The 27,941-nt window shown below is 43.5% G+C and overlaps 1 protein-coding gene across 1 annotated transcript; it reads left to right on the top strand.

Annotated features, from left to right (window-relative positions):
* Positions 1-400: 400 nt before the first annotated feature.
* mbtps2 (membrane-bound transcription factor peptidase, site 2) lies at positions 401-27,418 on the top strand. The gene is made up of 11 exons (XM_078409305.1): positions 401-520; positions 5,777-5,925; positions 7,149-7,287; positions 8,367-8,470; positions 10,233-10,360; positions 10,478-10,596; positions 14,910-15,090; positions 16,144-16,238; positions 16,780-16,975; positions 19,629-19,704; positions 20,835-27,418. Exons 1-11 carry the CDS (start codon positions 446-448, stop codon positions 21,055-21,057), a joined length of 1,485 nt encoding a protein of 494 aa, XP_078265431.1. The 5' UTR covers positions 401-445; the 3' UTR covers positions 21,058-27,418.
* The last annotated feature ends 523 nt before the right edge of the window (positions 27,419-27,941 follow it).

Here is a 27,941-nt window from a genome sequence, read left to right as displayed (position 1 = left end):
CCAATTAACCTACCAACCCCGCACATCTTTGGGATGTGGGAGGACACTGGACCGCTCGGAGGAAACTCAAGTTATGTAGGGAGAACTCCAGCGCTTTGTTTTGTAAACCAGCATCTGCAGTTTCTTCTTTTCTCACCAACATGGCCGCCGTGGTCGTTAAATCCTCACCAACATGGCCGTCGCCATGGCAGTTAGATCTTCACCAACATGGCCGCCGCCGTGGCAGTTAGATCTTCACCAACATGGCCGCCGCCGTGGCAGTTAGATCTTCACCAACATGGCCGCCGCCGTGGCAGTTAGATCTTCACCAACATGGCCGCCGCCGTGGCAGTTAGATCTTCACTAACATGGCCGCCGCCGTGGCAGTTAGATCTTCACCAACATGGCCGTCTCCCGGGCGTCCTCGAACCCAGCTGACTTCACCTGAGCGGCCATTTCCGGTGTGATGGTGCCCGCCGCGGTGGTGTTGGGCCCGGTGGGGTTTTGGTGTGCGCTCTGCCTCGCCGACTCTGCGTTCAAGGTGAGGTGGATGGCTCCGGCTCGGTCTGCGGTCAGCACTGGCAGGGCACGATTAAAGCTCCTCTGCTGCTCCCCCTGTCACCAGACACTCCCCAGAGAGAACCCTCGTTCCTGGTCCCGACACTACCACCTTTCCCCCAGTTTCCTGAGCTCCCTCCACATCGTCGCTGATTTCTCCCCAGCCTTGTCACTCCCAGAGCTCCCCCACCATTACCCTTACCATAAGATAGACACAAGAATGCTGGAGTAACTCAGCGGGACAAGCAGCATCTCTGGAGAGAAGGAAAGGGTGACGATTCGGGTCGAGACCTGTCACCAGTCTGCAGAAAGGTCTCGACCCGAAACGTCACCCATCTCTCTCCAGAGATGCTGCCGGTCCCGCTGAGTTACTCCAGCTTTTTGTGTCTATCTTCGGTTTAAACTAGCATCTGTAATTCCTTCCTACACACTACCCTCCCTGGGCTCTCCTGCACCCCCCGCCCCCCGGGCTCTCCCTCACTCCTACTCCCTCACTCCCTCCCTGAACTCTCCCTCACCCTCACTCCCTCCCCGGGCTCTCCCTCACCCTCACTCTCTCCCTGGGCTCTCTCTCACTCCTACTCCCTCACCACCACCCCCTCCATGGGTTCTCCCTCACCCCCACAACCTTCATGGGTCTCCCTTATCCCACTGCCTCCTTGGGATCTCCCTTACCTCACTCCCTTCCCAGGCTTCTTTACCACACTATCTACTTATATTGCCACTTTCGGAGAGCTGAGGACCCAAAGAGCCCCCTGTACATCAAGGCTGTTGAGGGAATTGCATCAATACTTTCCCCAGCATTCAAGCTCCCAAAATGCTATACCTCACACTTGCTCAGATTAAATTTCATCTATTGTTTCTCCACCCATATCTGCAACTGATCTATATCCCCTGTATACTATCTCACTGTCCACAACTCCACCAATTTTGGTGTCATCTGCAAACCCTGTAACCAACGCATTTACATTAAAATATATCACAAACAACAAAGGTCCCAAGGACTGTGATAATTAATAACCTTGTTGTAGAGATTGACCATATTATAGAATAAAGCACAAAGTGCTGGAGAAACTTACTGGGTCAGGCAACATCTGTCAAGGGCATGAGGAGCCACATGTGGAGCCAATCCATTCCCTCCACAGATGCTGCTTGACCAGCCAAGTTAATTCAGCACTTGTTTTGATCAAGATTCCAGCATCTGCAAATCATAGTGTCCATATTGCATAAATAAGTTTGAAAGTGATTTAGTTCAATTTGAAATCAGGGTTTTCAATTTCATTAAAGGAAACTGTAGGTTTGAGGAGTAGGTTGGTGTGTATATTGTGCAGTAAAGACCAAAACAATGGACAGGTAAGGATTGGTGATCAGTTTAGTTTATTATTGTTACATGTACTGAGGTACAGTGAAAAGCATTTTTGTTACTGCTATCCAGTCAGCAAAAGGACTATACTTTTTTTTTAATATCAAAAAATACTTTATTCCAGTAATAAATATTTACAAAACCTTTCTTTTCAAAAACTCCATCCGACATTCCCAGAGGTTATACATTCAATACAGATATTCATTGCCAGATTTACACAGAATCCCTTCCCTTATTTGGAGGGGCGTCTCCACCACACCCTGCCCCCCCTGTCCAGCAGCGGAAGGACCCTAGACTGTGGTCCTCCCCAACAGAGCCTTGGCGTTGGCTGCACCAAGCTTCAGTGCGTAACTCAGCACGTACTCCTGCAGTCTGCAGCGGGCCAGTCGGCAACATTCCCCGACGGACAGCTCGTTCCGCTGGGAGGTCAACAAAGTTCAGGCAGACCAAAGAGCGTCTTTCACCGAGTTGATGATCTTCTAGCAGCACTCGATGTCAGTCTCTGAATGCGTCCCTGGGAACAGCCCGTACATCACAGAGTCATCTGTGACGGAGCTGCTTGGAATAAATCGTGACAGGGACCCCTGCAAAACTCTCCAGACTCTCTTAGCAGATCCACACTCTGTGAAGAGGTGGGCAACCGTCTCCTCTCCATAGCAGCCGTCTTGAGGGCAGCGTGCGCTGGTAGTGAGGTTCCGGCGGTGCAGGAAGGATCTGACTGGGAGGGCTCCCCTCTCCGCCAGCTAAGCCAGGTCTTGGTGCTTGTTGGTGAGTTCTGGTGATGAGGCATTTTGCCAGACAAGCTGGGCAGTCTGCTCTGGGAACCACGCCACAGGATCCATGAAGTCATTCCCCTGCAGTGCCTGATGGACTTGTGGTCAAAGGTGTTGGTCCGGAAGTACCTTTCACGAGCGACAGATGGTGCGGCAATGTCCAGCTGACTGGCACATTGCGTGGCATCTGCGCCAGGCCCATCCTTCGCAACACCGGGGACCGGTAGAACCTCAGCGGGTAGTGGCACTTGGTGCCCACGTGCCTTGGCTCTACGTAAAGGTGGCCACCAGGATGAGGGCGACGTTGGGCACGCTTTTACCCCCGTTGTCTGCCGACTTGTGCATTGTGGCCCGTCGCTCCCGGTCCATCGTCGACCTCCAGATGAAGCGGAAGACGGCCCGGGTGATCCCTGTGGCGTAGGAAGGAGGAACGGGCCACACTTGCGCCAAGTACAGCAGCCCCGAGAGCACCTCACACCTGATGACCAGATTTTTCCCTGTGAAGGAGAGGGAGCGCTGCTTCCACAGCTCCAGCTTCTTCCCCACCTTGGCTATCCACTCCAGCCAATTCTTGTCACACGCCTCAGCCCCCCCGAACCAGATCCCCAGCACCTTCAAGAAGTCAGGCTTGATGGTGAAGGGGATGGAAGATCGGTCAGGCCAGTTGCCAAAGAGCATGGCCTCGCTCTTCCTGCGGTTTACCCTGGCCCCCGTGGCTGACTCAAACTAGTCGCAGACGCTAATCAGTCTGCGGACCGACCCTGGATCCGAGCAGAAGACGGCGACATCGTCCATGTACAGGGAGGCCTTGATCTGAGTGCCCCCACTGCCTGGCAATGTCACTCCTCTTATGCTTGCATCCTTCCTGATGGACTCGGCAAAAGGCTCAATACAACAGACGAACAAGACAGGGGAGAGAGGGCAACCCTGCCTGACTCCAGACCTGACGGGGAAGCTGTCTGATTCCCACCCATTGATTTGGACTGCACTACAGATGTCGGTGTAGAGCAGTTGGATCCACTTCCTGATTTCCTTACCAAAGCCCATTTTGGAGAGCACGTCCCTCATGTACGTGTGCAATATCCTGTCGAAGGCCTTCTCCTGGTCCAAGCTGACCAGGCAGGCATCCACCCGTCTGTCCTGCACGTAGGCAATGGTATCTCTCAGCAGCACCAGGCTGTCTGAGATTAGCAAAAAGACTATACGTGGTTACAATCAAGCTGTTCACAGTGTACAGAAACAGGATAAAGGGAATAAAGTTTAGTGCAAGTCCAGCAAAGTCCAATTAAAGATAGTACGAGATTTACGAAGGGGAAATCATGCTTGACAAATCTACTGGAATTTTTTGAGGATGTAACTAGGAAAATTGACAGGGGAGAGTCAGTGGATGTGGTGTACCTCGACTTTCAGAAAGCCTTCGACAAGGTCCCACATAGGAGATTAGTGGGCAAAATTAGGGCACATGGTATTGGGGGTAGGGTACTGACATGGATAGAAAATTGGTTGACAGACAGAAAGCAAAGAGTGGAGATAAATGGGTCCCTTTCGGAATGGCAGGCAGTGACCAGTGGGGTACCGCAAGGTTCGGTGCTGGGACCCCAGCTATTTACGATATACATTAATGACTTAGACGAAGGGATTAAAAGTACCATTAGCAAATTTGCAGATGATACTAAGCTAGGGGGTAGTGTGAATTGTGAAGAAGATGCAATAAGGCTGCAGGGTGACTTGGACAGGTTGTGTGAGTGGGCGGATACATGGCAGATGCAGTTTAATGTAGATAAGTGTGAGGTTATTCACTTTGGAAGTAAGAATAGAAAGGCAGATTATTATCTGAATGGTGTCAAGTTAGGAGGAGGGGGAGTTCAACGAGATCTGGGTGTCCTAGTGCATCAGTCAATGAAAGGAAGCATGCAGGTACAGCAGGCAGTGAAGAAAGCCAATGGAATGTTGGCCTTCGTAACAAGAGGAGTTGAGTATAGGAGCAAAGAGGTCCTTCTACAGTTGTACCGGGCCCTGGTGAGACCGCACCTGGAGTACTGTGTGCAGTTTTGGTCTCCAAATTTGAGGAAGGATATTCTTGCTATGGAGGGCGTGCAGCGTAGGTTCACTAGGTTAATTCCCGGAATGGCGGGACTGTCGTATGTTGAAAGGCTGGAGCGATTGGGCTTGTATACACTGGAATTTAGAAGGATGAGGGGGGATCTTATTGAAACATATAAGATAATTAGGGGATTGGACACATTAGAGGCAGGAAACATGTTCCCAATGTTGGGGGAGTCCAGAACAAGGGGCCACAGTTTAAGAATAAGGGGTAGGCCATTTAGAACGGAGATGAGGAAGAACTTTTTCAGTCAGAGAGTGGTGAAGGTGTGGAATTCTCTGCCTCAGAAGGCAGTGGAGGCCAGTTCGTTGGATGCTTTCAAGAGAGAGCTAGATAGAGCTCTTAAGGATAGCGGAGTGAGGGGGTATGGGGAGAAGGCAGGAACGGGGTACTGATTGAGAGTGATCAGCCATGATCGCATTGAATGGCGGTGCTGGCTCGAAGGGCTGAATGGCCTACTCCTGCACCTATTGTCTATTGTCTATTGAGAGTCTCCAATGAGATAGATGAGAGGTCAGGATCGCCCTCTGGTTAGTGATAGGATGGTTCGGTTGCCTGATAACAGCTGGGAAGAAACTATCCCTGAATCTGACTGTATGTGTTTACACACTTATGTACCTCTTGCCTGATGGAAGATGGGAGAAGAGGGAGTGGCCAGGATGAGACCGGTCCTTGCTTGGATGTCAATGATTGGTAGAATCATGGTGGAATTGATGTGATTATGAGGAGAATAAAATGGGATGAGCATTGATGGGTGGTTGTTAGTCAGTGCAGATTTGGAGAGCCAAAGGACCTGTTTCTGTGCTGTATGTCTCTAAGACATTTATATGGATAGGAAAGGTTGAGAGGGATATGACTAAAATCTGGCAAATAGAAGTCCCTCTGATGGGCACGGTCGGCATGGATGAGTTGGGCGGAAGGGCCTGTTTCTGTGCTGTATGATTCAATGACTGTATTACTACATGATTCTCTGACACTCATTCTGGTCTGTATGTGCAGTCATCGCCCAGTCTCAAGGTCTGGTATGAAGAATTTCTGACAAAACTTGGGATCAGCGTTGCCCCTTTCCACATTCGTTGGCAGTCTACTTTCTTTAATCGGTTCTTTTTGAAGCTGGGACGATGGAAGCCACAGTTTCTGCACTTATGGTAAGTTGAGTTCAAAAGTTCTCTTGAAAATTAAAATTGGCCAGGATTATTTTTGGAGAATTCTGGGTTATTGGCAATGTGACCACTCAGTTAAGTTTTAATAGTGAGCCTAATGTGTTAATTGTATGAAGGTGAAAGAGAAAAAAGTCTGAGGCCAAATGTTATGAAAAATAACTCCTTTTGGTAGTTTCTCTTGCAACTATTCCCTCAGTTCAGTTTTGTTAGGGAAACTAGTCAAGTTTCACAGAGCAGCACAACCAAGAATTCCTTTAAAAAAACATTCCAAAGAACGTACATGAGATTGTCAAAGGTACCATGTACTATACGAACTGTGCTAGTCTAACATGTACTTGACATTGCTTTGACCATTAACTGTAGCAGCTCCTGGATATTTTTTCTGCAGGTGGACAGTTGTGTTCACAGTTCCCAAGCTCATATTGGTCATATTGAATGGCGGTGCTGGCTTGAGGGGCCAAATATCCTACTCCTGCACCTATTTGCTATGCTTATTCTTTAAATATTAATCACTCTAGATGACAGTGGCGACCATTCAGAATGGCAAACTATAATGTCTACAGGTCCTTTCAAGTTGCACACTCTTCCCTGAACCCTCTTTACTTTATGTACAAAGGTCATGACAATTTGATAGGCACAGCCTTCCCCTCTGATTCATAGCATTTGCCTACTTCAAAACCATGAACTATCTAATAAGGAGCCGTTCATTGATGGGTGGATGAGGGAGAATGAATGGGTGGATGAGGGAGAATATGGTTTGAGGCTGCGGGGAATGGAATTGATGGGATTGCTCCCTGGGAACTGGCATAGATTCGATGACTGAATGGCCGCCTTTATCATGAAAAGGAAATGGACGAGATATTCATTTGTAGTTTGTTTTTGGTGAAGCTTAGCCAATATTTATCTCTCCATCGGTGTCACAAAAACTGATCTGGACGTGGATGTCCATGATATTTTCAGGACATTGCTATATCTGAATTAATCACTGTTATACATATGTCACAAGTGATTCATTGGCTGTAAAACATTTGTAGGTATTTAAATAATGCACGTTGTTGTATAAATGTAAAGTTTTTGTTTGTTCAATAAATCTCAAAACTTGATACTCTTTAGGAGTGTCTTCTGAGCAGGATGAAGTCGCTTAATTTATTGCTGCTTGTCATTTATTGGAACGTGCTGTGGGTCATTGAGTGTTTCTTGATTTTCAGGTTCAATCTTGGCATGGGATTTGGAGTGGTCTTCATGTTTATCTCAATAATACTTCTAACAAAAACCCTCTCACAGACACTGGCACAGATGTCAGCTGACGGCCCGACAGCTGAGAACCAACGCATTCTGCAAGTCGTGGTGAGTGGCCCAAACCTGGGAGTGAAGAATTGTGTACATTGTTGTGGGGGAGGGGAAGTAATGCCAAAACCCTCCTTGTCTCTGGTGTGAGAGCAATAGAGTTAATATTTCAGATCCAATTCCAATTGATAGGTCAGCTTTGTGCACAAAATGAACAGTGGATGTAAAGAAATTATGAACTAAGGTTGTTTGAGAACAGAGAAATTAAATGACAGTCCTTTGGGTTTCTTGGGTTTCTTTTTCCATTGGCATTGGAAGAGGAGTGAAGCATGGTGGGAGAACATCTTAGAAGCCATATGATTGAGATGGTGCAAATGCTGAACATTTGGAAAGAAGGAAGGTGAAAAATAACCACTTCTTAGGGGATTAGTCTGAAAAAAATGTAAAGCAAGGTTTATGAGTGGGCATATGATGGGAAAAGTGCGGAGGGATATGGACCAAATGCAGGCAAATGGGACTAGCTTAGATGGGCATCTTGGTCAGCATGGATGAGTTGAGCCGATGGGCCTGTCGGTGCTGTATGACTCTATGACTATGACCTTGACTTTCACCAGTCACTGAATGCTGAGCAATGGTAGGCCCAGAATCATTCTGTTCTTCATAAGATCATAAGAGATAGGTGTAGAATTAAGCTGTTCGGCCCATCAAGTCTACTCCACCATTCAATCATGGCTGATCTATTTCTCCCTCCTAACCTCGTTCACCTGCCTTCTCCCCATAACCTCTGTCATCTGTACTGTTCCTGTTTGGTGGCCACATTTATGGAAGGGGTGAGTGATCGGGAGCTCGCATGCACTGCCCTCTCTACCTCCAATCGTTTAACTTAGTGCTGGCCAAGCAGAGGGTGAAACACCTGCATCTTTGGCTTCTGAACAAGGAACAGTCAGATCAGCGGCTTGCCTGAAAAGATGGTTTGTTGGTGTCCACAGCAATGAACTGCAGGTGCTTGATATCCATGACAGGGTAAAAGCACAGATAATAAACATTGCTGAGTCAACCCGGCAACAATCCTATGCCTGACTATACACCAAGTGACGGCGGGCCAATCAGTTCTTACTGCTTCTTTATAATATCTACAGGTGCCTGGCGTTAACCTACCTACAAGCCAGCTGGTATATTTTTTCAGCGTGATTCTGCTCAGTGGCATCATTCATGAAATAGGTCACGGGGTGGCTGCAGTCAGGTACTGTTTCTGCTATTTCTCTTTGCTCTAGAGATTGAGACTTTAAGAAGTAGAATTAGAGGAATGTTTTTCATTTGGGGATGTGTTGTTTCCATTTGTCTTTAGTCTTGTGGAGAACAGTGGGTAGCAATGTTTAACAGGACTATGAGACGAACATGACAATGGGGTTTTTAATTCTCATCCTAGGCATGTGAGCTTCGTAGGTTGAGCCAGCATTTAATTACCTATCCCAGTTGTACTTGAGAAGGTGGTGTTGAGCTGCTTTCTTGAATAGATGCAGTCCTTGAGGTGTGGCTACACCCACAATGCTGTTAGAGAGTTCCAGGATTTTGACCAGTGATGGTGAAGGAACGGTGATATATTTCCAGGTCAGGACAGTGAGGCTTGGAGGCTGTTTTCCAAGTGTTGATGGAGAGGCAAGGAACTGCAGATGCTGGAATCTTGCGTAGAACACAAAGTGCTTGAGTAGGTCTGTAGATGGGTCTCGACCCGAAATGTCACCCATTCCTTCTTTCCTGAGATGCTGCTTGACCCGCTGAGTTACTCCAGCATTTTGTGTCTACCAATTCCCCTTCCCCCTTTACACACCAATCTTTTATGAAACAGTGCAGAACATGAAACCAGCCCCTAGGCGCACAATGTCTGTGCTGAACATGATGACAAATTAAACTAATCCCTCATAATCCATATCACTCCATTTCCTGTTCCTCCTCTGCCTTCTCCACTGCCAAAGTAGGGCCCAAATGCAAATAAGAGGAATAACGTCCCTTATTCCACTTGGGCAGTCTACAACCCAATGGTACGAAATTGAATTTTAAGTAGCCTTCCCTTCTGGTATGTTACCCCCTCTTTTGCTCTCCTTCTGATTCTCCCTCGGTCCCCATCCCCCATTTTTTTTACTTCTTTCTATAACACCTCCTGCTCCACATCACCCATTTTCATCCTTCTCTTGCTCCAGTTTCCATCCACGCATTCACATACATTTCATCCATAGGTACCTCGCTCCCACCCTCTCCTATTTAGTTTTGGTTTCCTCTGTCCTTCACCTCTCCCCTAAAGGTGCCCATCAGATTCCAATTCTAGCAACTTTTGTGTCCCTGCGTATCAACTATCATCACCTCCACCCTCTATTCCACTCATCTGGCACCATCTGCTTCTTTTATTCACTATTTCTTCTTTCGTCTGCCTCCATCTTTCATCTGTCTGCCTCTGCCTCCCAGCCGCCCCTTCCCCCCCCCCCCCTCCCCCTTACCTGGCTCCATATGTATATCATCCATCACCTATCCTCGATTCACCATTCACCCACAGGCCCCTATCTCATCCCTCCACATCTCCCCTTTCAATGAAAAGTCGACTATCCCCCCACAGATGCTGCTCGACCTGCTGAGTTTCTCCAGCAGATTTTACTGCTATCAATTAAGGGGCCGAGGTTCGGAGGTATGATCTAAGGTATATCTTTGGTAAAATCTTCAATGGTACCAATAAGGTAAACCTTTAACTTGTGTGTTAGTTAGATCTAATTAAAATGGTGAAAAATATATTTAAAAATGTTCCTAGATTTATTTTCTTTACTATATGTTGGGAAGTTTAGAACCATGAAACCAATGATGCTTGACAAGTTCGACATTAAATGTTAATTGCTGGTGAGATATCTCAAGAATCTATTCTTAGCTCAGTTTACTTTAGTAAAAATTGATATCAATGCTTGTTATGCAACAATGAATTTGATACTAAATTCTAATTTTTGTTAAACTGTGTGCAGAGAGCAAGTGAGATTTAACGGCTTTGGAGTATTTATTTTTGTAGTCTACCCTGGGGCATTTGTTGACCTCTACACAAACCATTTGCAGTTGATATCCCCAGTCCAACAGCTACGAATTTTCTGTGCAGGTAAGCCACACCTCCACAATTATTTTTGGTTGAGAAGAATTAAAATTATGTTTAAAACTGGCTTTATTTTTTGACTGCAAATTCAAGCAATATTTTTTTTCCTCTCGCTTTTGGCAGGTGTTTGGCACAATTTCGTCCTGGCGTTAATGGCTTTACTCGTTCTGTACTCGTTACCATTCTTTCTCTTCCCTTTGTACTATACTGGATTTGGGGCGTTAGTCACTGAAGTTGCAGAGGTAATTAATTTATCATCCAAGCAAATGGCAGATGTGTCTAAAACCAGAGGTCATAGATTAAAGGTGTGGTGTCAGAGGATTCCAGGTGATCTCAGGAAAAATGTTTTTCACCAGAGGATGTTTGCAATCTGGAATGCATTGCCTGAGGAGCTGGTGAAGGCAGTGCCTCTCCCAAAGTTCAAGAAACCCCACCTGGATAAGTGCTTGAATTGCCAAGATATAATAGTCTTTGAACTGAGTCTCGGAAAAGTGAGGGAGAATTCAAAAGGTGAAGGCATTTAGTGGAGGCATTTAACTTGAGAGGCCGGACAAGAACAGGAGAGTTTAAAAGGTGCAGTGGTGATGGCAGGTAAGTTGGTACAATGCTCCTCCTGCAGGATGTGGGAAGTCTGGGGAAACTGCTGGAGTCCCTTATGCCTGTGGGAATTGTGTCCAGGTGCAGCTCTGTAATGACCGTGTTAGGGGACTGGAACTGAAGCTACAGGACCTCAGGACCATCCGGGAGAATGAGAGCTTCTTGGACAAGATGTATAGTGAGGTTTGTCACGCTCAAGGTCCAGGAAGAGAGAAGGTCGATGACCATGAGAAAGGAAAATAGGCATGAAATGCAGGTAATGCCTGTGGCTATCCCCCTTCAAAACAGGTGCACCTTTTGGGTGCTGTCGGTGGGGATGACATATCAAGGTTGAGCAGCAGTACCAGGCAAGGGCTGTGGCACTGACTAAATCAATATTTGGCTCTACTTCCTCCTCTGACAGCTCCTACCACATATTCATCACCCGCGTGAAAAACTTAACCCTCAAGTCTCGTTTAAATCTTTCTCCTCTCATCTTAAACCAATGTTCTCTAATTTTACTACAACTTTTATAAATATCTATAAGGTCCACCACTCAGTTTCCTTTGCTCCAGGGAAAACATTTCCATCCTATCCAGTCTCTCCAATTCAGATTCAGAGGCAAGAATAGCATGACATGGTGTATCATGGGGCATTGCCTTGCTCATAACATTCGGAGACCACTTGGCCCATTGGGTCCATGTAGATTCCCAGAAGAGGAATCTCATCCATCCCATTTCCCCTCCTTATTTCTCCATATATCCTTGTAACTTGGTCTCTCTCACATGCACCTGCTTCCTTGTGATTCATTTGCCACTTGCATACAGCGAGGGGCAATTTGCAGTGGGCAATTTGCAGTGGCCAATTAACCCTCCAGCACATGTTTGGGATGTTGAGGGAAACTGGAACACATGGAAGGTATCCAACAGTCCAAGGGAGAAACTCTATGCAAACACCACCGGAAGTCAGGATTGAACCTGGGTTGCTGCAACTGTGCCACTGTGCCTCCACATACAAGGAGTCGTTAATATTACCTTTGCAAATCTTAGCTATTACCAATCCCACAGATCACTCCTTTTTTCTGTTAGCAGTTTTCTGTTGCCTATCATCAAACCAGTTTTGTGTCAGCTATTTATTGTTGCTGTCCCTGAGTTAGTTCTGTGGTTATTAAAAAAAAACAGTAGGAAAATGGTTTGTATGTTAAACTAAGTTGTGACCTTTGTAAAGAGATCTGCCAGCTTTATCCCCATATCCTCAAAAGTGAGCTCTATAAAACTGCAAAATGTTTTAGTTTAGTTTAGAGATACAGTGTGGAAAAAAGGCCCTTCGGCCCACCCAGTCCACACCGACCAGCGATCCCCGCACATTAACACTATTCTTCACACACTAGAGACAATTTACATTTATACCAAGCCAGTTAACCTACAAACCTGTAAGTCTTTGGAGTGTAAGAGGAAACCGAAGATCTCGGAGAAAACCCACGTGGTCATGGGGAGAACATACAAACCCCGTACAGACAGCACCTGTAGTCAGGATTGAACCCGGATCTCTGGTGCTACAAGGCAGCAACTCCACCATTGCGCTACCATGCCGCCCCGTTGTCTTTCGTTGTGTCTGCGTTTTCTGTGCTAAATTTCTTTGTCTTGACGTTAGGAAGGCTGTGAATCTGCAAGTTATAAATTTCCTTTCTATGAGGATTTATTCAGTCCTTAATACTGCCTCACATCCTGATTCCATACTTGAATGCTGCTCCTCTGATTCTTAAAAGAACATCAGTAACTTTGAAAAGTGTACTCTTAACTAAACACTCAGCTTGTTCGAGAATGAAAGTATGATCATCATGTGATCAATGTAGTGGTTGGTATTCCTATTTAGTTAAACTAAATATAATATTGCCTTGTGCATGGCATTGACAGAAATAATGGATCGAAGTGGGCGTTTCATAATTCTGCAATCCAGGGCATAAGAACATCTTTTGACTATTTAATTTTCTTGCTCCCAAATTTATCTGTGCCGAAAAAGGCAGGATAAAAGCAATCTGATCAGATCATTGGAACCGATCATTATTTCCATAGAAGACTATTCATCACCTCAATCTTCTTTCACCATTCATTGATGTGTTTCTAAAGTGGCATTGTTTCCCAACATAATAAATAATATCTATTGATTTCACTTTTGATATTTCCAATATTATTTAATGGTGAGAATTTTCCTTGATTTTTACTGTACTTAGGTGAAGAAACCCTTTGACATTTCCTCAAGAGTGGCTTGGCTCTAATTTTGAAGGTTATGTTGCCTCATTCTAAATTCAAAGGAAAAGGGTTTACTCTATGTATCCTGCTAATGAAATTTAATTCCACCGACTGTTTAGAATTCTCTGAAGGAAATATAAGCCTATCCTTTGCAGACTTTCCTGAGGGGTAGTGTCCAAAAATGAACATGATATCCCAATTGGATTGAATTCAAGCCTTTTGTCTACCCCCACCCTGAATTCCACCTAGTTTGTATACAGATGTGACAACGACTGGCTCGCTATGCATTTTAAGAGGGCATTGAAGAGTTAGCCAAATGAAGTCCTTTAAACTGTAAACATCTTTGATTTCAAAAACTCTTTGAGCTCAAATTCTTAGCTTGAGAAACAAATAGTGGCACTACATCACATGCAGGAATTTGGGAGTTTAATTGGACAGCCAAATTTGCCTTTAATCGATCAACAAGTTTGCAGATGCCACCACTGTGGCGAGTCGGTTCATGAACAATGACGAGACAGAGTACAGGGAGGAGACAGAGAACTTAGTATAATGGTGTCAGGACAATAACATTTCCCTCAATGTTAGCAAGATGGATGAGCTAGTTATCAACTTCAGGAAGCATGTTCAGGAGTACATGTCCCCAATCATCATCAGTGGTGCCAAAGTGGAAATGGTTGAGAGCTTCAAGTTCCTTGGCATTAACATTAACAACGATCTAACGTTGACTAACCACATTGATGCGACAGCCAAGAAAGCACACCAATTTCAAGGTGACAGAGGAAATTCGGCATATCTCCAATAACTCTTACAAAAACCTTTAGATGCACTATAGAACATTCAGAAGGATCCAGTCTGAAGAAGGGTCTTGACCCAAAATGACTGTTCTCCAAAGATGCTGCTTGACCTGCTGAGTTACTCCACCACTTTGTGTCCTTTTGCGTATTAACCAGCATCTGCAGGTCTTGTTTCTATATAGAAAGTATACCGTTGCATTGCATCACAGTTTGGTTTGGGAACAGCTCTGCCCAAGACCCCAAGAAATTGCAGTGTTTTAGATGTAGCCTAGTCTATAGCACAAACCAGACATCCCACATTAACTCCACCTGCACCATCCTGCCTTAGAAAAACAACCAACATAATCAAAGAAATGCCACCCTGGTTATTCCTTCCCTCTACTCGAGTCCGACTTGAAAGCGCACACTACCAGAGTCAGGAACAGCTTCTTTGCCATTGTTCTCAGGTTTCTGAAAGGTTCTTTCAATAGCCAGAGTACTATCCCATTCACCTCTACCTCATTGTGAACATTGGATTTTGCCTATGGAACTGATGCACTGCAATGCTGAGAACTATATTCTGCAGTCTGTACCTTCCTCTTTGCTCTATCTATTGTACTTTAGTTTGACTTGATTGTATTTATGTTTGGACAGCATGCAAAGCAAAGCTTTTCACTGTACCTTGGCACATGTGACAATAATAAACCTAAGCTAGTGGCAGGTTTCAGGAATTGCTCACCTCATAGCCTTAGAGAGTGGCACAGAGACATAGCTAGCAGAGCCACTGCCTCACAGCTGCACAAACCTGGGCTCAGTCCTGATGTCCAGCACAATCTGCATGGAGTTTGCATGATGAGTGTAAATGTGAATTTTGTGGGCTGAAGTATGACTCTGTAAAAATTCAGGCAAAGGAAACTTGTGTATGTTTATTCATGAATAATTTCTGTTTCCCAGAATTCTCCTGCTACTGGACCCAGAGGATTGTTTACGGGTGATCTTATTAAACATGTGGAAACTTGTTCGGTCTACAGTGTGGAAGATTGGCACAAGTGCATCGAAGAAATCTCTTTGAAACCTCAGACTGGATACTGTGTTAGTGAAGCAACCGTACAGTATCTAAGCTCCGTGAGTCGAGGTATTAATGTCGTCTTTGGATGTAGATGCTCATAAGATCAGGCCGCATGCCCAGAGAGTGAAAGCTAGTGAACATTTGATTTTGATGAGCTTTCAACGAACGGGAAAATGGGAGACTCACTATTTTAGCTGGCTGTAGAATCTGGGGAAAGGGGTTGTGATTAAATGACAAGGGCAGAGGATGCAGTGCAAAGTGAGATGTGACTGATACAGAAACAGCCCGTCTCCTTTGGAGGAAACCATGGTAAATCTGGGAGAGCAAAGACTGGTGGTTGAGGAATATGGTGGAAGAAAGTACAAAACCCCATATGTAATGGACAGTTGATTTTTGTGAATAGTGCCTTTGTATCTTAACCTTCTTTTGGGAAACAAGTGATAACTGTTTGAAAATTGAGGCACTGGGCACTCATGTTTACCAGTTGGTACAAGGCAGCCATAGAAATTCTCAGACCCACAGTATTTCCTCCCACCCACCTTGTTCCTAATCCACAGAAGCTGATATTTCAGCAGATGCTCTGTCCTTCCCTCCTCTCTGCTACTCGACTGTGACTATGGTCTATGATCTGAGCAGTGCCTTAAGTGAACAATACCGGAACAAGTGAAATGTTCTTTGGAGTCGAAAACAACCTTTATACACCAGCTAAAATTTTCATAATGACAATTTGCAAGTAGTTAGGAGATCTGAAGCTTACTTTAGTTTAGTTTAGATACAGCGTGGAAACGGGCCTTCGGCCCACCGAGTCCGCGCCATATTAACACTATCCTGTACACACAATAGGGACAATTTACATTTTTATACATAGCCAATTAACCTATAGGTCTTTGGAATGTGGGAGGAAATCGAAGATCTTGGAGAAAACCCACGTGGTCACGGGGAGAACGTGTAAACTGTACGGACAGCACCTGTTGTCCGGATCAAACCCGGGTGTCTGGCGCTGCAGTCGTTGTAAGGCAGCAACTATACCGCTGCGCCACCGTGCCACCCTCGTAGGACATATTTGTAGTGGACAAATACTTGTAGCGTAACAGAAAATTGGTCTTTTCTTCTCTACAGCTTACAAGAGACTCGACGGGACCACCGAATGTTGTAACAACAACAGCCTTGTAGATATTTGCTTTTCTTACCCTGGTAACCTGCAGATGCCCCAGGTGAGTCTCTCCAAATTCTGTTCTATGCTGGTGTCTGACAAACTGAAATCTACTTCCTCCTGTCTATACATAGAACTCATCGTTTCCATAGACACCATTATGAAGTGAACTTGATTAAAATGAAACAAATTGTTAATTGGGAAATATTGACACTTTTGTTATACATGAACTGGCATTCATGCCTGGGACAGCTATTCTGACCACTATAAACTCAGCAGTGAATACATTGGACTTAGCATTAAACAATAATTCAAATTATGGACTTTTCACTGCACAATAAAGCAGGGGTACAATGGGTAGAATACTTTATTTGATACTTTTCATATAATGTTTAGAATCATTAGTATAAATTTCTGTTTATCATTGTGAATTTTTTTAATTCATCCCTGGGATGTGAGTTTTGCAAGCTAAGCCAGCTTTTAATAGGTCAGGATGTGTTGGGTTTGGTAGAGAATTCACGGATTGGGGTATTTGTCTTCCAATATACTGTATATGAGCTGCTATGCCTCACACTCATTCATGTATTTGTTTGGGTTTGTAGCACGTTTGTCTGGCAGCCAGGAAAGCCATTGAATCCAGCCGAGTGTGTCAGCGGAATGCAGATTGTCGAAAGGAATTTGTCCGCAGCCTTTGTGCAAAGCCTTCTGTTGAAAATCAAACCAGGTTGATCAGAATCAAGCACTCATCTCCCATGGATATGCTGTTTATAGGACACCCTGTGCATCTTCAGTATACAGGTTTGTGGTACTATGATTCTGTAGACAACGGACTGTGTCACAGTGAGGTAAGGTTCACTTCAAGTTGCTTGCTCTTTGCTGGCTGAGCTTCTGAAGCTAATTATCTTGAGCGATGTGAAGTGACAGCCAGGCAACAGAAAAATCGAACCATCATTTGGCCTTTTCACCTGCATCTCAGTGGTCAGAGCATGAGATACTTGGAATTGGTTGCATGTTGACTTGGTCTCTTTCATGACTAGTGGTATTGTAAACCCTATCTTTGAGATGATAGCCGAGCCCACCAGTGAGGTTACTGACACTGCATATAATGTAAAGGGCTCTGGATCCCTATTTCAATTCAATTCAATTTTACTTTATTTTCATAAAATAAACACTTGAACTCGTGATCTTTCCACATAATGAACCAGCGGTGTTCTGTAGGGGTCATTGCTGGTGCCGCTACTCTTCATGGTGTGTATAAATGATGTGGATGGGGGAATTGAAAGCTTATTTGCCAAGTTTGCAGATGATACGGTTAAGTGGAAGGGCAGGTAGTGTAGAGAAAATAGGGATGCTGCAGAAGGACTTGGACAGGTTGGGAGAGTGGGCTGAGAAGTGGCAAATGGAATATAGTGTCACAAATTGTGGAATCATGCATTTAGGAAATAGGAATAAAAATGTTGACTATTTTCTCAATGGGGAGAGAATTCAGAAATCGGAGGTGCAAAGGGACTTGGGAGTGCTGGTGCAGGATACCCCAAAAGTTAATTTGTAAGTTGAATTGGTAGTAAGGAAGGCGAATGCAATGCTAACATTTATTTCAAAAGGGCTACAATACAAAAACAAGGATGTAATGCTGAGGCTTTATAAGGCACTGGTCAGATCGCATTTAAAGTATTGTGAGCAGTTTTGGGCCCCATATCTGAGGAAGGATGTGCTGGAATTGGAGAAGTTCCAGAGGAAGTTTACGAGAGTGATTCCAGGAATGATTGGGTTAACAAATGATGAACATTTGAAGGCACTGAGCCTGTACTCGTTGGAGTTTAGCAGAATGTAGGGGACCTCATTGATACTTACCAAATAGTGAAAGGCATAGATGGAGTGAATATGGAGAGGAAGTTTCCACTAGTAGGAGAAATTAGGTCCATAACCTCAGAATAAAAGAAAAATAGAAAGGAGCTGAAAAGGAATATTTTTAGTCAGAGGGTGGTGAATCTGTGGAATTTATTGCTACAGATTGCTGTGGAGGCCGTCAATGGATATTTTTAAGTGGAGATTGACAGATTCTTGATTAGTAAGGATGGCAGGGGTTATGGGGCGAAGGCAGGAAAATGGGGCTGAGAGAGAAAAATACATCAGTCATGATTGAATGGCGGAGTAGACTTGATTGGCCAAATGGCCTAATTTTGCTCCTAGAACTTCCGCTTATAAACAGACTAGGTGTATCTTCTCGTCAGTGGGGATGACTGAATAAAAATCTTTAAACCAATGAAAGGTTTTGATAGAGAGGTTCACTTGCAGGAAAGAGCGTGATCAGAAGCCATCAATAGAAAATGCTCATCAAGCAACACAATAGGGAAATCAGAAGAAACAGGAGAGATGAACTCTTTTTTTCACCAAGTGGATAGTGGCTTTCAAACTCTCAGCTTGATTAGGATAAAGATCTTGCCCACATTTTAAAAACGGGGAATTCACTTTACTTGATCTGTAGCCCTGCGGGTCACGGTTCTTTAAGGGCTGGAAGGTGGAATTCAGGTAGGTAGCAAAGAACTGCAGATGCTGGTTTAAATCAAAGATAGACACAAAATGCTAGAGTAACTCAGCGGAACAGGCAGCATCTCTGGAGAAGGAATGGGTGACGTTTCAGACTGAAGAAAGGACTTGACCCAAAATGGCACCCATTTCTTCTCTCCAGAGATGCTGCCTGTCTCGCTGAGTCACTCCGGCATTTTGTGTCTACCTTCGGGTTGGTAGCTGTCTTTTGTATGAATTCTACACTCAAGAGTGCTGAAAATGTAGGATGTGCTGCTATTGGGAATAGTGAAGAAAATCGTCTTGATGATTTTAAAGGAGTACTGGACAAGCAGAGGAGAGAGTCAAGAATAACATGCGCTAATAGATTTAACAAGGAGATACGAGTGGAGGCTCATGAACACCAGCATGGATCGGATAGCCCTATGGCCTGTTTCTGTGCCATATTGATGATGTATTCCCATGTAATTAGGATAGAAAATGCAACTGAGTGTGATCTCCATGATTGTACCATTAAACCTGTTGGTGTTCCAAATAGCTCCACGCTATCTGCAAATGTTTTTTACTCTGATACACGTTACCCTGTGTGACGATATGAATACATTGTAGCCTGGGTGATTGCGTCAACAAACTTAAGGCCATAAGAGGAACGAAACATTCCCTTGGCCAAACACATGTTCTTGGAGATGCTTCGTGTAATGCTGCCATATTATAGAAGGCTATTTGAATTTGTATATTTTAAAATATCTCCAGATGATATGAACATTCAGCTCGAAAACTTATCTGAACATAACATTCTGGTTAACAATTTTTGATTTTCACGACTTGCTGATGCCCATTATGCCAGTGTATATGGTGCTGATGGACTAATGTGCCTTGTATGCTTTTGATCTGCTTCTGATATGCATCGCTTTGTCCACAGTGAGCCTTACCAACTACATGCCTCGTTTTGGTTTCCTGCACCTGGACATTCCTGGTGTAATAGAAACGTTTTGCAAGTATCCTTTTTCTGTCGTCAGGATGACAAACCAGCTAGCTAGGGGTCGATGGAAGTTTGTTGGTGCCTCGAGCTTTTTGTTACACGCTGCCAAGGTAATAGCTATCATAAATTCCCAGGCCATCGGTCTCCTGTGTATTTTATCAAGACAGATGAGGGCATGGTGCAGTGGGAATTATTTAACTTGTATAACTTGTTTTATTCAGGCTCTTTCTATTCAACTTGCTATTTTCACAATTCCAATGGCAATTCTCAGATATGATCACCTTTTTACTGAATCACCAAAAAGTAAAAGCCATGTTTTCAAGTTTTCCCTTTCAATTTTGACACCTTGTGATGGAGCTCCTTAACCTATCTGCAAAACTGCTAAGCCCCTCTTTGGCTCTTCATCACCTCCCTCCAGTAAGGTTTACTGTACCTATCCATTCCATCGACCCATCCTTGCTCTGTTTACACCATTCTTCAAGGTCTTGTCCCATTTTCTGTGATGTGGCCTGTAATTTCCTAATTGGATCATTGAAATTATATCCATTATTGGCAGAGAATGATTATTTATAACCATCAGTTTATTTTGCCCTGAAATGCTGCCTTTGGTCTCCTTTTCCACAATGTTTATGGTTACAACTTCCTTTCCTCTGCTCTTTATTTCCTGCTCCCATTTGTCTCTGGATTTCACTCAGTATTTTTCTACCTCCCTGCTAATGGAAATGATAACGCCATTTCCAGGAATTCTCCTGTCACATGAAGTCCACACAACACAATCTGGCACCATCTCCCCACAAGAAATAGATCCGGAAGCTAAAGTAACTTCAACCCAACTGCATTCATGCTCCAGTCAAACATGTCTGAAGAAGGGCTCCAAGGCGAAATGCCATCTGTCCACCTCCCTCACAGATGCTGGTGAACCTGCTGAGTTACTCCAGTGGTTAGTTTATTCCCACTCTCCCTGGCTCTTGCCTGTACTTCAATTAATCAGTGAACGGTGGGGAGGAAGGGAGTTCTGAGTTGCTGTGTTGCAGCTTCAAAATGGATGCTGCTCTTTGGGAAGACATGCGTATCACTTTTTAAAAGCAAAGTTATTACGATTTTATGGTTCAGTGCTGACTAGTTTCCTTGACTGTCCTAACCCAGATATCTGCTCTCTTTATCAGGAGCACTAGCAGTGATAAATGCTGTGCCATGTTTTGCCCTGGATGGACAGTGGATGTTGAATTCATTCCTAGAGGCCACACTCAGTTCTCTGATTGTCGAGAAGAACCACCGAGACCTCATTGGGTTTTTTATCTTGCTTTTTGGCAGTGCATTGCTGGCTTCTAACGTGGTCCTGGGGCTTTGGATGGTAACGGCTAGGTAGTGTTTTAAACCTAACCTAAACTAGTGCCCATGGTGTACACCTTTTATTCATACCTCTGTATTGTACACTTCCCTACCTCCCATGTCGAAAAAGATGAGCACAATCCCAAGATTTTAAAGAAAACCAATGGGTTGTGCCCATATGATTTTTGCGCCAACTGTCCTGTTGCACAAGGCTTGCTCTCAGGAGTATGGAATTGGAAAACCTATAGGAAAGCGGTCCTTGCACTAAGGACACCTTCCGTGGTATTGTGTGACACTACAATTGTGTTCAATGGAATAAATGTACAATAGATCTGGCAGCTCAAAAATGGACATCTATGAGGTGCCAGGCACCATCAGCAGCAGCAGTAGAAATGTTTGTCACCGCAATCTGTAACCTTATGGCCTGGCATATTCCTTACTCCACCATGACAATCAATCCTGGTTCAATGAGATATGTGGGGGCGCACCAGGCATATGTAGAAATGCCAGGTTAACCTACAATAACGGCAACTGGGTCTACAAGTGTGCTTAAACCAGTGCTTGCCAGGGCTAAACAGTCTCAACAAATTGAATCAAAACTCTGCAGTTCAGTCACATTCAGTTGTGGATGGTGGTGAACCCTGAGGAGGAGTAGACCTCTTCCCTTTCTCAGCAAGGGCAGGGCTTGAAGCTTTCAGCCAGAAATGCTGAGTGGGTGATCCATCCTCATGAAGTCCCCACTGTCACAAAAAAACATTCTTCAGCCACTTTGATTCACTCCACATGATATAGGGAAGTGGCTGGGGGCACTGGATACAGCAAAGGCTAGAGGAACAACCAACATCACAACTGTCAGTCCTTGCACCTCTAGTCTAGTTACTCCATGACAGTGACAACACTGGTACTGTTACTGGTTTGACAATGTGGAAAATTGGTCGGGCCTACCTTGTTCTCAAAAACTAGGGCAAATTCAGTCTAGCTAATCATTGTCCAATCAGTTTACTGCCACTCATTGTCAAATTCATGGAAGACCTAATTTTCGGCTGCTATTACTCATGAATCACCGGCTCACCAGTACTCAGTTTGCTTCCCACCAGAACTATTTGGCCCCAGATCTCATCACAGACATGGTCCAGAGTGAGATAAAAGTAACTGCCCTTGATAGTGAGGCTGCATTTGACCGAGTGCAAACTCGAGGAACCATGTTCAAACTGACGTCAATGGGATTCAAGGAGAAAATCTCATTTGGTTGGAATCATAATACCTTATACATAGGAAGCTAGTTATGGTCGGTGGAGGTCAACCACCAGTATAACATTGCAGGAATTTCTCAGGGCAGTGTTCTAGGCCCCACCAAGCTCAGCTGCTTCATCAATGATCTTTCTTACATCATAAGATATGTTTAATGATTGATCAGAAGGAGTTAGCCATAGAGTCATACAGTGTGGAAAAGGTCCTTCGGCCCAACTTGCCCAAGCCGACCAATATGTGCTATCTGCACAAGTTCCACCTGCCTGCATTTAGCCCAGATCCTTCTAAACCTATCCTATCCATGTATCTGTCCAAACTATTTTTAAATGTTGTGATAGTACCAATTTTGCTATCCATTCAGCTATCTCTCCTTGGATCCCATGAGCCCTAACCTTCCAGAGCAGCCTACCATGCGGCACCTTGTCAAACGCCTTACTAAAGTCCATGTACACAATATCTACAGCTCTGCCCTCATCAAACGTTTTGCTCACGTTTTCAAAAAAATCAATCAGATTTGTGAGACACGACCTCCCATGTACAAAACCACGCTGACTGTCTCTAATCAGTCCTTGTCCATCCAAATGCCTGTATATACTATCCCTCAGAATACTCTCCAGTAACTTACCAACTACAGATGTTAAACTCACCGGCCTATAGTTCCCAGCATTTTCCCTGCAGCCGTTCTTGAAAAGAGGCACAACATTTGCCACCCTCCAATCCTCTGGCATCTCTCCTGAATTTAAGGACGACTCATAAATTTCAACCAGGGCTCCTGCAATTTCTTCTCTATTTTCCCGCAATGACCTCGGATTTATCTGATCAGGCCCCGGAGATTTGTCTACCTTCAGTACTTCCTCGACGGTAACCCTGACTGCTTTCATGACACTTCCAGTGTCATGCAGTATAATGTGGATAAATGTGAGGTTATCCACTTTGGTGGCAAGAACAGGAAGGCAGATTATTATCCGAATGGTGTCAGATACGGAATAGGGGAGATACAACCAGACCTGGGTGTGCTTGTACATCAGTCACTGAAAGTAAGCATGCAGGTACAGCAGGCAGTGAACAAAGCAAATGGCATGCTGGCCTTCATTGTGAGAGGATTTGAGTTTAGGAGCAAGGAGGTCCTACTGCAGTTGTACAGGGCCATGGTGAGACCGCACTTGGAGTATTATGTGCAATTTTGGTCTCCCTAATTTGAGGAAGGACATTCTTGCTATTGAGGGAGTGCAGCGTTGGTTCACAAGGTTATTTCCTGGGATGGCGGGACTTACATATGATGAAAGAATGGGTCGACTGGGCTTGTATTCACTGGAATTTAGGATGAGAGGGGATCTTACAGAATCATATAAAATTCTTGAAGGATTGGACAGGCTAGATGCAGGAAAAATGTTCCCGATGTTGGGGAGTCCAGAGCCAGGGGTCACAGTTTAAGAATAAGGGGAGGTCGTTTAGGACTGAGATGAGGAAATATTTTTTCACCCAGAGAGTTGTGAATCTGTGGAATTCTCTGCCACAGATGGCAGTGGAGGCCATTTCACTGAATGTTTTCAAGAGAGAGTTAGATTTGGCTCTTAGGGTTAAAGGAATCAAGGAATATGGGGGGAAAAGCAGGAACAGGGTACTGATTTTTGATGATCAGCCATGATCATATTGAATGGCGGTGCTGGCTTGAAGGGCTGAATGGCCTACTCCTGCACCTATAGTTCTATGTTTCTATGCCCAACTGATCAAGTCTGATAAAGGGTCTCGACCCAAAATGTCACCTATTCCTTTTTTCCCCACGGATGCTGCCTGACCCGCTGAGTTAATTTGTATCAATCAACCTATGAAAGATCCCAGTAGAATTTTTGACAACCATCTTCACTATGTACAATACCACCCACTTTAGCGTCATTTGCAAACTTACCAATCATGGTTTGTGTGTTCTCATCCAAATAATTGATATGGATGACAACCAGCAATAGGCCAGCATCGAATCCTGAGGCACACCACTAGTCACAGGCCACCAGTCTGAAAAACAACCTTTCACCATCACCCTCTGCTTCCTTCCATGAAGCCAATTTTCTATCCAGTTGGCTATCTCTCCTTGGATCTCATGTGATCTAACCTTCGAGAGGTTAGACCTTCCGGAGCAGCCTACCATGTGGATCCTTGCAGATGGAGCAGTTACATAAATACTGTGGCTACACAAGTGGTCAGAGGCTGCATATCTTGAGGAGAGTTGTTTGCCTGATACAGCGAGACAGCAAGTATTTACTAACATCCGCTAGGAATATGTCGGAAATGTTACAAAATACTTTTTTTCAACAAGATGAGTACTGCTCCAACAACACTCAAGAAATCTGACACCATTCAGGATATAGCAACCTGCTTAATTGGCACCGCATCAAGCATCCTAAACATTCATTCCCTTCAGCTTTAGTGCGCCATATAAATTGCACTGCAATTACTCTCCCCGATTGCTGACAGCACCTCCTGATCCCATCCATGATCTCTACCAGCAGAAGGGAAAGGGCTTTAAATGCATGGAACACCACTGCTTTCATGTTACCTTCCCAGCTGCACACTACCCTTCCTTCGAAATATATTACCGGTCCTTCATTGCCGTTCAGTCTAAGTCCTGGAGCTCCGACCCCACCAGCAGTGGTAACTCCTTCACAAGAAGGATCGCAACTGGTCAAGTCATCAACGCACCACCACCTTATTAAAGACTGAAGAATGGCAACAAAATCTCCCAAACCTCCCTCAGAAATGTAGCTGTGGTCATGTATTGTATATTATGATTTGAAATTCCAAGCAATATTTGTGCGGATGCTTTCCACTGCCTTTTCAGACCGATTTCATCTGGAAACTCCGATATATAACAATGAATGTCAGCCAGTAACTAATTCCCAGTTTGTGTTCCAGACATTTCAGCAAAAAATATTGTTTAACTCTGTAGGTGCTTTTGAATCAAGGTTCCTCTCTTCGATGGAGATGTTGGTTGAATATGAATTTGATCAGAAGTTTATCCTATTTCAGTGATTAGAATCAATTACAATATTATGCCAGCTGATATGTGGCACTTTTCAACAATAATTGTTTAATGCAATGGATCTGTCATCACACAATATATTTCACCCATAGAAGAATCATCGGGTCCTTCAATTATAATAAAGTTAACCAAAACTAAATCATGCTGAAGCAGAGTCAATGCTTGCAGAATAGAAGTGGAAAATAATTTGGAAGTTTTTGAGTAAACCTGCTTCCACATTGAATCAAAAGTTTTTATTGGCAGAATTGGGACAGGACCGGTGTACAAATTCCACACTCATTTACATGTCTCAATACCTTACGTATTCTTTCATACTTCAGGTGTTTCACTGTAATTTCAATGTTTCCATTTGTATGACATTCTTCCCATGAACTTGCACTGGAATTTCTCCTCATGCCGTAACATTTTAATTTGTCTCAGCTTCTTAAATGCTTTTCTCCTCCTTTCATTCCGATTGTGACAAAATGCACAAAATAGTTTGTACCTCTGCTGATGCTGCTGGCCCTGCTGTGCTTTTTCAGTGTCACATAATTCTGTTTGAATCAATTCTGGATTCTGTAGTTTAAAAAAAATATTTCCCTGTATAAATGAGACCTTGTGATGATGATCTTGTGACATGAAGACCTGTAACTCTATGTGCAATTTGATGATTTTATTTATTGAATGCTTGAATAATATTGACAGGTTAACATTTATTGTCTGTGCACCATGAGGGATAGAATTGATCCTGTTGCATTTGGTGCTTTTTTTAAAACCCTAATCACCTGATAGGCATTTATTAATATTTTCTGGTCTTCAAGCAGCAAGCTGTTGTTCATCCCACTGCAGATGAGGGAGGGATTTTTTCTCCCTCTGTCCAGCAGTGAATTGGTTAGTAAGTCGATGAAATCATTAACACATCACGGTAATTGGAATATTACCCAATGTCCTGTGGCTTTATATAGTGGTTCTAAAAAAAGTACTTGGACTACAAAGTTTCATGCATGTCTTGTCCACTTGCATAATAAGTACTCACATGTTTTGTTATGTTGTGTTTATGTAACTTTTGGTTGCATTATCTGGGAAACCATATTTTTTAATAGTAAACTATATAAACCAAGAGCTTTGTTCATTATTCAGCTTCAGGTTTTTTTTCGAGGATTTTGAGGGCATTGTGCAGATTTAGTGGGGAATTAATTGCAAAGATAAATGGTAATAAGATTGGAACATTTATCTGTCTTATCCATAAGCAAAATGTATAATGGAAATGCTCGGTAAGTTCTAAAATGAAAGCAGAACATTGGTTTGCAGAAATTGAGGGAAGAAGAACAAGGGATCATGAGTAAAGCCTGAAAGTAAGATATTTCGATAACAAGAGGAACTTCATTGAGAACTGTTCGCCCACAAAATAAACACCAAACAACATCCTTTTACTGCTTTGGAAGTTTTTAGAATTGCTTGTGATTACATATGAAGAATACTTTGTAATGTGGATGTAAAATAGCTCTTTATGGGCACATAAAGTGGTTAGATTTTGTTTGAAAAATGATTAGATGCCATGCTTGAAGCCATTGTTTTAAGAAGTACTGTTATAAATCTCCATACATTCAAAAAGTATTATCATTATTTTATATAGATTGGAATATAAGCTGGGAAAAGATGGAGCAAGTTTCTTATAAATGAGTAAATGAGTCCCATTATCTCTTAAATAATTTCCATGAAATATTTGTCAAATCCCTCCTGTATAGTCCTGATTGATTCTGTCCCTGCCATCCCTTTGGGATTCTGTTCATAAATACAGACCGTGCAAATGCTTTTGCTTGCATCCACTTTGAATTTTTGGAAAAATTGAAGAAAGGAAAGAAAAAAACATAATTTTCATTCCAGAGATACACGTGCAAATATAAAGCATAATTTAGTGCCTGAAGTAGTGTTTCAGAACTTCCACACTGAGAGCTGTGCAGCTTGACAAGTGTTCCTGCAATTTGGTCTTTTGCCAATTCCTTTGTAAGATCCAATTCATGATAGGCCTGAGGGATTTAGAGATGATTAAATTACGTGGTCTTAAGGTATTTATTTGAAACAAGCATAAAGGATAAAATATTAGAAGTTCATTGTGGTATTGAATGCTATTCATCGGCCTTGTTTCTTTCGGTTAGCTGTGAGATTAATCTCCCCTCAAGACATGATGAAATCTCAGTTGATAAGGGAGTAATTCAGCAAGAGCTACCGGATTGAAAAAATTAAAAAACTGTAATCCAGAGAATGAAATCATTAAAGACTCATGTTCATTTTAAGTAAATTCATCGGAGTGAGGCAGCAGAAATGGAAGTTATAAGGGAGGGAATAAGCAGCAACAAAATTATTATAATGAATAAAAAATTTATAATTTCAGATGTTGTTAGATCGGGATTGAAGGCAGGTAAACAAACATTAAAGTGGTGGATTTAATTGCGAAGCAGAATAGGCAGCGGAGTCAAATAAATTCATGAATGTTGTGTTTCATTTGCAATATTGCAAGCAATAGACTGAATTAATTAAACCATTTGCCATTAATGCAAAGTCTGTAATAAATTAACCTTCCCACAAGGTGCTGCAGATATCACTACATAGCCATCTGAACTGCAGATGCTGGTTTATGAAAAACGGCACAA

This window comes from Rhinoraja longicauda, chromosome 12, assembly GCF_053455715.1.
Source record: "Rhinoraja longicauda isolate Sanriku21f chromosome 12, sRhiLon1.1, whole genome shotgun sequence".
Lineage (NCBI taxonomy): Eukaryota > Metazoa > Chordata > Chondrichthyes > Rajiformes > Arhynchobatidae > Rhinoraja > Rhinoraja longicauda.
Note: the sequence above shows the minus strand (reverse complement) of the source record. Positions and strands in the feature narration are given on the sequence as shown.